This window comes from Homalodisca vitripennis, chromosome 2, assembly GCF_021130785.1.
Source record: "Homalodisca vitripennis isolate AUS2020 chromosome 2, UT_GWSS_2.1, whole genome shotgun sequence".
NCBI classification, from domain to species: domain Eukaryota; kingdom Metazoa; phylum Arthropoda; class Insecta; order Hemiptera; family Cicadellidae; genus Homalodisca; species Homalodisca vitripennis.
In genome coordinates, this window is record NC_060208.1 from 75,544,192 (window position 1) to 75,556,994 (window position 12,803).

The 12,803-nt window shown below is 33.5% G+C and overlaps 1 protein-coding gene across 1 annotated transcript in view; it reads left to right on the top strand.

Annotated features, from left to right (window-relative positions):
* Positions 1–353: 353 nt before the first annotated feature.
* Positions 354–12,803, top strand: part of LOC124354198 (ruvB-like 2) — a 29,702-nt gene continuing 17,252 nt past the window's right edge. The window contains exons 1-4 of the mRNA XM_046804478.1: positions 354–500; positions 5,446–5,559; positions 8,015–8,135; positions 9,280–9,430. Coding sequence (XP_046660434.1) covers positions 495–500; positions 5,446–5,559; positions 8,015–8,135; positions 9,280–9,430 — 392 coding nt within the window. The 5' untranslated portion in view covers positions 354–494. The remainder of the gene's footprint in view (positions 501–5,445; positions 5,560–8,014; positions 8,136–9,279; positions 9,431–12,803) is intronic.

Consider the following 12,803-nt stretch of genomic DNA (forward strand, 5'->3'; position numbering starts at 1 on the left):
TGGAGTTATTATCGTATTTATTAGTTACGTTTCTCAGTGGAAGTATAAATGTTAATGTTTGCACCTTAATATACTTTTTAACATGAAATACGTTTTTTTATTTATATTTCAAAATCAGTTTCTATTTCTAATAATGCATCATCAAGTATGTCTCTGCAAACAATAATACCTTGTTTTTAACTATTCAACCGAAAAGTAGAAATGTACTGTTTTATTTCTAAACCTCATTTATTACATACACCATCATTGATATATTTGTACGTTCCCGTGATGATTCTGTTATATTATGACTGTTTCTAGTCAATGACCACTATTCCTTATTTACATTCTGGCGGGTGGAATGCGGAATGTATTGGAATTGGAACCGTATAGCGGATGCGATGAAACGAGGGGACAAACGATGATTATTGACCAAACAAAATAAACATCTCTCCTTAGTTGCACTTTGATTTTCATTGTTTTTGGGGTCGACTATATAGGGTTAGCTTATCAGAATGGCGGTAAGTAATTATTTATTCTATGGTTTTATCAATGGCTTAAACGTATTCTTAATTTTACTTGGTGATTAAAAATGTTATACTATTTTAGTGACTTAAGAAGTAACTAAATCGACTCACTACGAGGTATCATACATAACCTCTAAATGCTTATTCCTAACACCGGTAATCGCCAAAGTTAGCAACATAAATATAAACCATTATATCTATTGCATTCAAGCCTAGTTTAGCCAAAGACAGTGGTTGTCAAAAGGTATGAACATCAACTAGGCTATTTGTATCCTTGTTTCTGTACCAACTCTTTATTGCTGCACATGGTAATTTTTGGAATGAATGTCTTAGGCTATTCTTTATTCCAACATTGTTTAAAATTAACTTTTGGTACTAGTACAAAATAGCATCTATTTATTTATTGTATTGTTTATTTTTTGAATTGAAAGTGCGTAAACCTTTCAAGTGGCCATATAGGCTAGTAACTTCCGTACCAGTAAGATTAAACGCCGGGGCGGCAAATCACGAATTTGACGTTACCAACGTATTCTGCTCACCCTCCTGAACAAAAAATATATATAGTACTATGGGGTGCAAATGACAAATAACATGATTTTAGGGGGTATATTGATAAGTGGTAAAGTTTCTAATGTTTTAATGTTCAGTTTGTGTGCTGTGTCTGGATAATCTGTTTACTTGAATATTGTATCTGCGGCCGGGACTGATAGCAGCCTGATAGCATACCTGTTATCTGAGTTGTCCGGGGGCATAGGTCAGTTTCTACACAAGATATCGTGTTCAGTAGGTCGGATTGAATCAGTGCGTTTACAATGATGAATCAACCACCCTAGTGAATTGTGTGTGTCGGAGTGTTTGGTAGGGCACGTAAAGAGCTTACGTTTTAACTGAAACGAAATTATCTCTTTTTTAATTGAACATGGTATTTTTAAAGATGAGTGTTATTTGTTCGTCGTGCGGTGTTTTTAAACCGGGAGACTTTTGTTGTTTCGATGTGATAGACAAATTAGGAAAAGTAGTAAAAAAAAAAGTTTTTAAATGTTTGCAATTTTAAAAAAATCTGCTCGGGCAGGTTCATTTTTCGAAAGAACGCGACTAGATTTAGAGACCTATTTTGGTTTGGTGACCACGTTTGCTTCACCTCAAGCCTCAGAGACAATGATCACATTTCCTGGAGATTTGGCGTTTCTTCAAATTGTGTGGTGGACTGGTATTCTTTCTGCAGCGAAGTGTACTTTCATCACATTTCAACGAAAATTGGCGGACCTTTGACAGTCGTTGAAATTGACGAGGCAAAATTTGGAAAGAGAAAAGTACAATCGCGGCAGAAATATTCAGGGACAGTGGGTTTTTGGGGGAATAGAAAGGCAGAGCAGGAGAGATCCTTTCCTTGTTCCTGTAGATCAACGCGATAGGGACACTCTGCTCGACATAATTCAACAATGGGTTTCTGCCAGGTACCACAATTGTTTAGCGACTGTTGGCGGGCCTACAATTGTCTCGGTGACGAGGGATTTAGGCACTTAACGGTAAATCACTCAATAAACTTTGTCGACCCTAACACCGGCGCCCACCAACGAACACAATTGAGAGACACTGGAGGGAAGTCAGGGCCAACATCCCTCGGTATGGTGTCCGGACTGACCATTTTGTTTGGGTACCTGGCAGAATTCCTTTTTAAGGCAAAGTACCCCCACCCACATACCAGGCTCCTCCACCACGTTTTTGTTGCTGCTGCTCAGCTATATCCGCCAACACACTAATGGTAAGTGTTCTCTGTTAATATCCATCTATATAAATTTGAGTTTTTCATGATTTATTTAGTTTTTTAAACTTTACATAATTGCCTTTGCATTACATTTCAATTTATATTTTTGATCAGCCCCTCTAGAATTGTATATTTTACTGATAGGTACTATCTCGAGGGATGTTTTTCTTTTATTGACATCAGCGCGGGGCAGCACCAAAGGCCGGAGGCACTCGTAATTAATTTTTTTCTCGAAATTAAGAAAAACATTATTAATTTTGATCAAAATTCTGCTCATTTCTGTATTATTTCTCATTTACGTTTGCAAAGATGTGCGGCGAAAAACCGATGACGTCATCACGAGGTTCAATCATTGGCCACAAAAGGTCACGTGACGCTAGACGTGGATGTAGAACATGGAGATATTACTGGAAAGTTATTTTAATTTTTTATTTTCTAGAACTTCGTTATTTCTCATTTCCACCCCATCAAACCTTATACTTTTTTTTATATAGGACGATTCCAATAAGTTAAGAACGCAAAAAGTCGTATTTTCCGCCCCGGCCGTTAATATGATAATTACCGTAACTTCTATACTGGCCGGCCTATTGGCTGCAGTACAATAAACGGCCACCAACACAATTGGATGATGATTATCAAATGATTCGAATCATCGATATTCATGACCATCCAAAGGACTGAAAGCAAATTGTCGAACCAAATAACGTAATAGATATTTCAAAGAAATTTATAGTGTTGCTAGTTTTTAACCTTCGAAATTAATATATAAATATTAATAGATTTACCAATTAAAGTATAATATATAATTACAATAAAACAATAACATTTACTTCCCTTATATATGTTCAAGGATAAACGTGATTGTTTGTGAAACAAAGAAGACATGTACGTCACACTCCTTGCAGCCGCCATTAGTTAACAAAACACATGATTTTAATTTTAAATTTATTTTCAAACACGATTTTCTCTGAATTAATGTTTAGTGATAATGTCGAACTGAACTAAGTTTTATGCTTTTAAAATCGTTTTAAAGTGGATCTATACTTTTATTTGTAAAGAAATGTATTTGTTCCAGAATACATTAAATAACAAAACTTTATATAAATGACGTTTGAGCATCATAGTACTTATAGTTACTTTAGCTAATCTGAAATCTGCAATTACTGATGCCGTCAAAAGTATATTCATCAATTAAAAAATCATATGTAGTTTTTTTATTTTAACCAAAGTAAGTACACGATCGTGTATTATATTCATCATACCAAATTGAGAAAGTTCAAATATAGTTTTCTTAAGATTATTTTTAGATGTTGTTAACTTTTCTTGCAGCAACACTGTTTGATTTCCATCTTTAATTTTAGTTTTGATCTCGTCAATACAAACTGGACAATTCGGATTAAAGGAGCAAGCTCATTATCTTGTAATCATTTAAAACATTGCTCAGTGTTTATAAAAACATTTTTTGCCATTGTTCTTGTCGTTGCCGCTAGCCTTCTCCTACATAAACTAAATATCAACAGCTGGTAATGACGTTACTAACTGTATAAATAAATAAAGCTGTCAATGATTAATTATGAATATCTATAGGTCATATGTTGTATTGGATAGTATCAATATTTAAAATTGATAATTATAAACCAATTGTGTTGATAGTCGCTTATTATACTGTATCCGGCATATTTGCAAGGGTCTTCCTACACTGCTATAAAAGACATGCTTTATGCAAATGTACCCTTAATATTTATAATACTAGGTAAAAAAATTATGTAGATTTTGAATATTGGAACTCATATAATAAAATTAAGTGACAAAAACTCTAGTGACTGCTGGTCGATTTGGGGAGACTATGTTATCTATAAAAATGGTAAACTCATGATCGTCGTTCAGAATAGCACATTGTACAGTATAATACCAAATTAACAATGTTCTAGTATGTACCAAGAGGGATTGTTAATTATTTAAATAAAGATTTAAATTATTGGTTTGAGAACAATAATAGTATCGATGCAATGATGAAATTCTATTAACAGTCTTTTCTTCAATGGTAACAGACAGTGAAAACAATTCTGATAGTAAAGAACGGGAAGATGTAATTTTATTAGTTATTTGATTTACTTTCTCTATAGGCTAAAATTAAATTATATATTGGCGCTATTTTATTGTTGCAGTTGAATAAAAAAATGTTCTTATTATATGGTATCTGTTGTGTTTTTTACTGTATTCCAGGTTATATAGGTTCCGAGGTTATACTGTATTTGAAAAATTAATTACCAGGTGAATTAAAAAGTTTAGTGTAGTACATCTCCTAAAACTTCAGAGTAGTTGAAATTGATTGTGTGTTGTTACTAATGATCATAAAGTGCATTAAACATTATACAAAATCGTTTAGTTAACAGTATAGAGTTATGTTTGAAAAATCGTGGTGACTCATTGGTTACCTATTACTACTCACTACTCATGGTATGATGCTTGGCCACAAGTCTGTGACAGATGTATTTACTATTAATTAGTCATAGAACTGAAAGCTGAATTTTTGTTTCAGCTGCTAGCTGTCCTAAGTAATTAAGCTAGATAAGAATTAATGCCTGTTGATGAACTCCATTATTGGTTACACAATGACAGTTCCTGGCATTGTAATCTAATAAGGACTTTAAATGGTTCTTATACATTTACAATATGTGGTCTACTGAAAACCTGATTTTCTGTTGTACCTGTTCGTAGCACATCAATATGAATGAATATCGATGTGAAACTTTCCAAATAATTATGGAAATGCTTGTAAAGCGCTTTCTAAAGGAAATTATTATTGTAATATCTTTACATTTGAACATAAGAGATGTTTAATAAAACATATGCACAAAGAGATTGATGAAAAACCACCTTTTAAATCAGTGTATTTCTGATAAATAAAAACCACAAATCAAATTCATTTACCATAACAATATTTTATTCTTTACTATTTATGAAGCATAAAATGAAAAGTGGATATGCTAATTCAGGACTAAAATAATTAGTAACTAGATAGTACAAATCTTCAAAACCCATGTTCAATTAATCTTCTGTCTGACCTGAATGTTTGTTTGTCTATAATGTGCAATGCATAATTACACAAAATTGTACTTTGGAAGAACATTAAAAATACTTAAACTAAATTTTAATTTTAATTTTTAGGCGGTAGCAGCAGCAAAAGTTCAAGAAGTGCGTGAAATAACAAAGATTGAGCGCATCGGAGCTCACTCACACATCAGAGGTCTTGGACTGGACGATGGGTTGGAGCCAAGACAGGTGAGGTCGGAGATAACTTGTATTATATTGGAGAATTGTTGAAACTAAGGTCAATGATTGTAGACATTTCTTGATTTCTGTAAGAAGGAGACAAGGGGGTACCAAAATATTTATTCTTTACAACCTCAAAAGTATTTAAAGCCAAAAACTAACTGAAAATTGAGTTTGTAGGCTTTACAGTAATTGGTATAGAATAAACTACTTGTTACATCCAATTTTAGTAATAAAGTGTGAGTATGAATTATTAAATGAATAAGATTTTGATGGTATTGATCCTAAATCCACTTTATATAAAAGGATACTATAATCACAATCAAACAATGTAATGTTTTAATCTGCTGATCAGGGCAGCCAAAATTAAAACAGCTGATTGTTGTGGCTCACAAATAATGCTCCCCCATAGTGACTGTTAATATTGTTAAATACTAGGCTTTTTAAGAACAAATTAGTCCTCGTCCGTAGACTAATGGTTATAGTCTCGGCTCTCTAACCGAGAGATCACGGGTTCAAATCCCGGGGAGGTCCAATCATGTAATAATAATAAAAAAAACCAGTGGACTTCGAAGCCGGCATAGCTGACGCTGAGGCTTAAATGAGATTAAAAGAAAGAAAAATAGTTCCAATGTTAAGCTTATGTGTCTTTTTAATCAGTTAAAAACAGCTGATAACCAATACACATGTGTTGATCAGGCAGTTATTTTCAATACATTAACTAAGTTTAATCAGCTGATTAGTTTTATGTAATAAACTTTTCGAAAGTAAACATTTTTAGCTATTAACACATTTGCTGCTGAAAAAAATTTCACCGGTCATGGTAAATGCGGGAAATATATATTTTTTTAACTTACCCAAATTGAAGTCAGAGCAGCCAAAAAGGTTGTCCAGGTAACCTCACTGCCAGATTTGGTGATGTCATAACTGTGACAACAATTGTCAGCCGCACCTGGTGCCGGTCTCTGCTTAGTCAAAACCGCAGGACACTGGATCTATTACTCCCGAATGGCACTGTCACTCGCGGAAGACATTGTCAATTGTACAAATAGTGAACAAAAAAATTGTTTTGTATAAAAAATTGAAAACAGTCCATAAACATTGACTGAACTCTCATATCAGCAGAACTCTCTGAACTTGAATCGGAATCGTCCTGTTCACTCATAGTCTTCCACTAGTTCATTGTCATCCTCCATATTGCCTCAATACAATAATAAACACACATACACAGTCACCTTACACCATACATTACACATAATAAACAATACAGCACAGCCAGTTAACGAAAATTGGGAATAAACAACGTATGAAGTGGGCACAACACGCAGCAAATGGCACAACATTCCACGGCAACTGCTAGGCTCACACTGAGGCAATGGCGGCCAAGCGAGCAGATGTCTGCTATTATTTTCGTCTGGTCATCTGCATGGGGCGCCAGTATTGCATGACAACAATTGTTGTCACCCGCAGCGAATGTGTTAATTAATTTTAGCTACAATGCTTTATCTGTAATGGTTCTTGAAATATGAGTGTTTAAGTAGATCACTCGGACCACCGTCAAGTTCCCCCTTCCTCTGATCATTCACCTTCAACATCAAGTTTCATGATCATTTTGGTACATTCAGCAATAATCAAGACCAAATTGTGTCAGACTTTCAGTACATGTTCAATATCTGCTTCGTCGCCGCTGTTGGCTGCGATCCTGTGGTGAGCGGTTGTTTATGATTGTCGTGTTTGGACGTTGCGATCAGCCATCTCGTGCTTGCTAGTGTAAATCGCTCCATAATGTGAATCAATGCACTACTTAAGCAGGTTTCACATGGGTCACAAAACGCCGAACTCCAGCTTTTTCCTCATATCGCTGACTTCTCGTGTATTGGATTTGGTGCTTGCACAAGGAGAGGCATATATCAACAATGTTTAGCGCCAAAACGTACCACAAGCATGTGCACTGACTCAGTATTCGGTAGTTATAGTGTTGCTGGTTCTCCGTCCATTTCTGCACAAATGGTCAACATGATAAGGGATATATGGTTTTGCTGTGTTTAGGAAACGAAACACACCTGTATTCAATGTGAGAACTGGCAACAGACGCCAAAGTGCCAAGGCCTAGGCTACTGAAAGCGATTGTGGTACGTTCTGGCGCTAGATATAATTTGGACATTCTGTGTGAAAATCATTATCTCTTTATATTTTTATTCATAATGTGTATAAAAACTATTGACCGTGAAATTAATATTTTTTTAGTGTAAAAACCGTGAGAGTCGTGAATTTTATGTGTAAGATTGAGTGGGAACCCTATAATATTAGGTAAGTTTGAGGTGTCAGTACTTTTTATATTAATAAGTACATTTTATATATACAGAATTTATAAATAAATAAATAAAATGTTCACAAAACCTATCTTGGGACCAGGGTTTGTGAGATTTCTTTATTGCTGGGTTTATCATCGGAATGTTGTCAGGTCTCTCAAGGCATGGTGGGGCAGCTGACAGCTCGAAGGGCTGCGGGGATTGTTCTGGGAATGGTGCGAGAGGGGAAGATCGCAGGAAGAGCCGTCCTATTGGCCGGTCAACCTGGAACAGGTAAGTGATTAAAATATTTCAATACCTAAGATAAAAAGTTGAAATTGACTAATTCATCCCTTTGACTGGAAATCCGTACAATTTGATGGGAGGAGCACATATCATGCTACAAGGTACTACCATGCATATTGTGTTGGCTGAAATTGATTGCTTGAAATTCACTTTCTAGGTTGATGTTAAACGCTTCTTATTGGATTATTACATGAGCCAGCAGTGATTCATATCAGTGTTAATTTCACTTACAAAATCTCGCGCGCGCGCGTGTGTGTGTGTGTGAGCATGCACATGCACGCGCGCGTGTGTGTATCAAACTTAAATATGAAATTCTATTAGATGACGAATGGGAAAGTTACAGGTTATTTTTCACCTGTACAAAACCTTTACTCATAGTGTTTCCCCATGCTTTTTACCAATAATTCCATAAATAGTGAATGCTATTATAATGACTGTGCTAAAAACAGGTACATATTAAATTTAAGAAACATACTTTGTTAATTGTTCTATAAATGAATGCATATGAAGGATATTTGTTTGGTATCTGCTAGAGATTCCATACAAGCAAAATAATGTTTTTCTAATTACTTGTATTTGTTCAGTCAGTAACATTTTAGTAGTTTATTGTGATCAATTTTTCCAGAACAATGTAAAACAGCCTCTACATAATTATTACTCTTTACTTTCAAGTAATCCATTACTATTTTGTATTCATTTATATTTATTTGTGTGTAAATTTGCCATTAGTTTAAATAACCTCAATCATATTTAGACAATAATTAACGTCACATTGTGTATCCATGTGGAACAGATATGTTCCATGATTTTTTTTTATCATGTGTAAACAAAATGTTTCACATTATTGATTATTGTATTTGTTTGTACGCCCCAGAATGATTCCAAATCACTCTTTCACTTGGGAGGTACACTTGAAGTATTAATTAACAATATTATGTGTGAATGAATGTATACATTTTTTAGTTTAACTTACGGTAAAAATTATAAAAGGTCTAGTGGGGCTATTGTTTTTTAATCAGTTTGTTGAAACTCAATTTTTAAGAATAGTATTGCAATCAAATACCTATCATTGACAGGCTAAGTAGGATTTCACAATTATGTATGTTTTGTTCAATGATGACCATTTTTACAGGCAAGACCGCAATCGCAATGGGTCTGGCTCAGGCTCTAGGACCTGATACACCATTCACCAGCATGGCAGGCAGTGAGATATACAGCTTGGAGATGAGTAAGACAGAGGCTCTCACGCAATCTATCCGCAAGTCTATCGGAGTCAGAATCAAGTCAGTGTTCATAATTGGTTTAATTGTATGACTCATGAATTAAAACTGTTTTGGTCTAACAGATAACTATTAACAGATTAGAAAAGAAATTTCCATCACATTACGTTTGCATTTAGTATACTACATTAGTGGTTCAAAGGAAGGCATGATCAGTTTGTTTTCTTATATATTTGTATTAGTTTATAAAAAAGTGTTGTGATAATAAAAAAATTTGAATTTTGGTTTTCAGTTGAAAGTTTTGTTTCACACAGAAAGTGTGTACATGTACACACATGTACGCGTACACTTGTGTGTATACAAGTATTGCATTGGCTGTTACCAAACAGACCAGTTTTAAAAAGATTTGACAATGTAGAAAAACATTTCAATTAAAAAATATATCTTACTCTTCACTAATCTAAGTTCTAACTTCTTTTTTAAAATATGGCCTACAATTTTCTAACCAACATAATAGATGTTCAACATTTCTGATAACAGTGATGTAAATAACACATTTAATTTTGTTTTGGCTTTCTTCATTTATATTACTTTGTACAAAACTTAAATCTAAAAATACATTCAAAAGTTTTCTCGGAGGAAGGCCGTTGCTTTCAGTTTTTACTACATACAGAAGTTTACTAAATGCTTTATAACGTACACATTAAATTACCAAACCCTATAGTGTGATATTTGTTTGTAGTCGTAAATTGTCATTGAATATGATTCATGAAGCAATATATAATAGTCAATACAAAAGTATAGTATTTGATTTCTTTGCATATAAATGCAACAATATTTTTTAAATTATTCATCAGCTTTCTTTCACTTTGGGAAATTTGAAACATCTCTTGTCAGATTATCTAAAAATTACTTTTCCATTTATGTAAACTCAAAATTATGTAAAGTAATAACAATTTCTTGATTTGCCAATGTTAAAACTGAAAGGAGAACATTTGGGGGCAGTTGCAAATTATTGTGTATTATGATTTTTTTGTAATTTTGAACTCATGACAACAGACAAGAAATGTTTACGCTTTAAAATAAAATGTTACTCTTGCGTGTTTGTTTTTAAAAACTTGTATATTGGTTATAACGTCAAATCTAGAGGTTTAAAAATGTACTAGACTAATCAACATAATCTGTCAGTTGCTACATCCAACGAATTGAAAAATGACGGCACATAATGTGTGTTCTGCGGACAAGTCCCTGTACACATAACGTAACTGTGGTGGAGAGGGTTAAAGGGCCTACAAGTCCCTGGGACATGACCAAACATGTAATCAAATGCATTAAGTTTTTATTTTACATGTTAAAACATTTAACAGTTCTTTAAAATGTTATAAAAAATAGTAAGTGCTTATTTTGTATTTAATAAATTGTTTTATTATTTAAAAACTATTAAATTTTCTTTCCTAGGTTTAACATACAGTTATTCTTGGAAAATTTGAGGAAAATATGCTATGAAAGAAATATGAACCAATTATTGCATCATTTTCGATATATCAGAAGTTTCATCATTCTCGCTGGAATTACTATGTTACAATGTGTTGAAAGTTCAATGCAATTACTATTATGTTTTTCTTGTAGAGTGTATAGTTTTTGAATAGTTAAAAAAATTAAGTAAAAAAAATACAAGTAGTTTTAGCACATTTAATACTTTTTACCCTGAGCCCGAGTATAGGTCGGGCCGCGTCGGCAGCGCCTGCTACCAGCGCCCGAGCATAGCTCGGGTCGTGTTATTTAATTGTATTATTTAGCTCAGTCATCTTATTTTTGGATTCAAACATTTTGATTATGTTCATTGGTTGTCTAAGTTCGTATTTGTTGGTTTTGAGATCCCTGGGTCACGTTTTAGTAATGAAATACGTATATTTTTCGTCGTACTACAAGCGAGTCTACACAGCTGATCGTAGGCGCCGCGGCTGATCGTCGATACTGTCAGTTTGCTTTGAAGTGTTTCACGTTGTGTATTGTGAGTCTTAGTGATGTCTTACGAAGTTTTCTACAAATCTTGCTGACAAATACTGAAGCAAATGTTATTATAATGTATTCTAAATGTGAATTTAACTGTTTGTAAATAATCAGAACTTTAGTTTCTTACTGAATGAAGTAAAGGCAAATGCAAGGAATGTGAGGTTATCCGTGTGTTTTGTTTTGTATTTACACTCGCTTTGTTCTTTCTACTTGACTTTCCATTGATTTTCTTTTATATTCTTTACTTATTATTTTTGAGCTTAAATAATATTGGTGATAAAATCAAAAGTGATGCAATTCGCGATCTTTTGTTTGACTCCGAGTCGGAAAGTGACGATGATTTTGATACACACCTGGAACCAAATATTGATTTTATGAACAATCTAAACGAAAATGTGCGAGATCCTGTATTTGATTCAGACCATTGTGCTTTAAAAATTACCACACTAAGGTGAACTACCTGAACTAATAAGCTATGTAGCTAAAACTTTTTTTGTATTTTTTACATAACATTCAATATTATGTAATAATTTTGTTTTGAAAATAAACTTTATATTTGTATACATTTAAAAAAGTATGTATCTCTATCTTTAAAAAGATATACAGGGTGATTCAAAACAAAAACGGCAATCTCTCGGGAGCTTATTCTATAGTTAAAAACAAGTAAAAAAGTTCATATAACCATATGCCCGGAAAACGCTTCGTTAGCGAGTTACGCCTAGCGAAAGATTTCGCCCGGATTTCAGAACCCTTGGTGAAGTCAGGCCGTATAAAAAATGGTAAAGGTAGTTACAAAGATACAAATACGATTGTTTTTTATGTTTTTATATCTGACAAATTTATTAAAATTCGTCCCAGAGCTATTAAATGGAATACTTTCAGAGATATCTTACGTAAAAACACAAGAATTCGTGCAAAGAAATAACACATTTTTGTGTTTAACGTAAGATTACTTCCATAAATGTTAAATAAAGGTCATTTTTTTTCTTAAACAGATTTGTAGAACATTTAATTCTGAAAAGATTCATGTGAATTACTTAGGGAAAAAATTAATAATAGGTATTGAAATTTAGCTTTATTTAAAATAAAAACAGACGCACAAAATGCATATTCTTATCTGCATAAAATATTAACTAATGTTTAGGTTGTGAGTAACAGCTGATCATTTATTCTAGACTGAACATTAACATAATAATGTATTTACCTTTATAAAAACTGTAATAATCACCTATAATAGTTGCTCAAAGTGTCCTCCGTTGTTAGCAATGCACGTTTTTCGCACGACGAATCCACTCTTTTCTAGCGCGTTTCATAAACGTTTGGAGCATTCTTGATAGTTTCTGCCGCCTCTGTAATGCGATTACGTAACTCCTCTATGTGTTAATCGTTTTGAATAAACAATTGACTTCATCCAAACCCC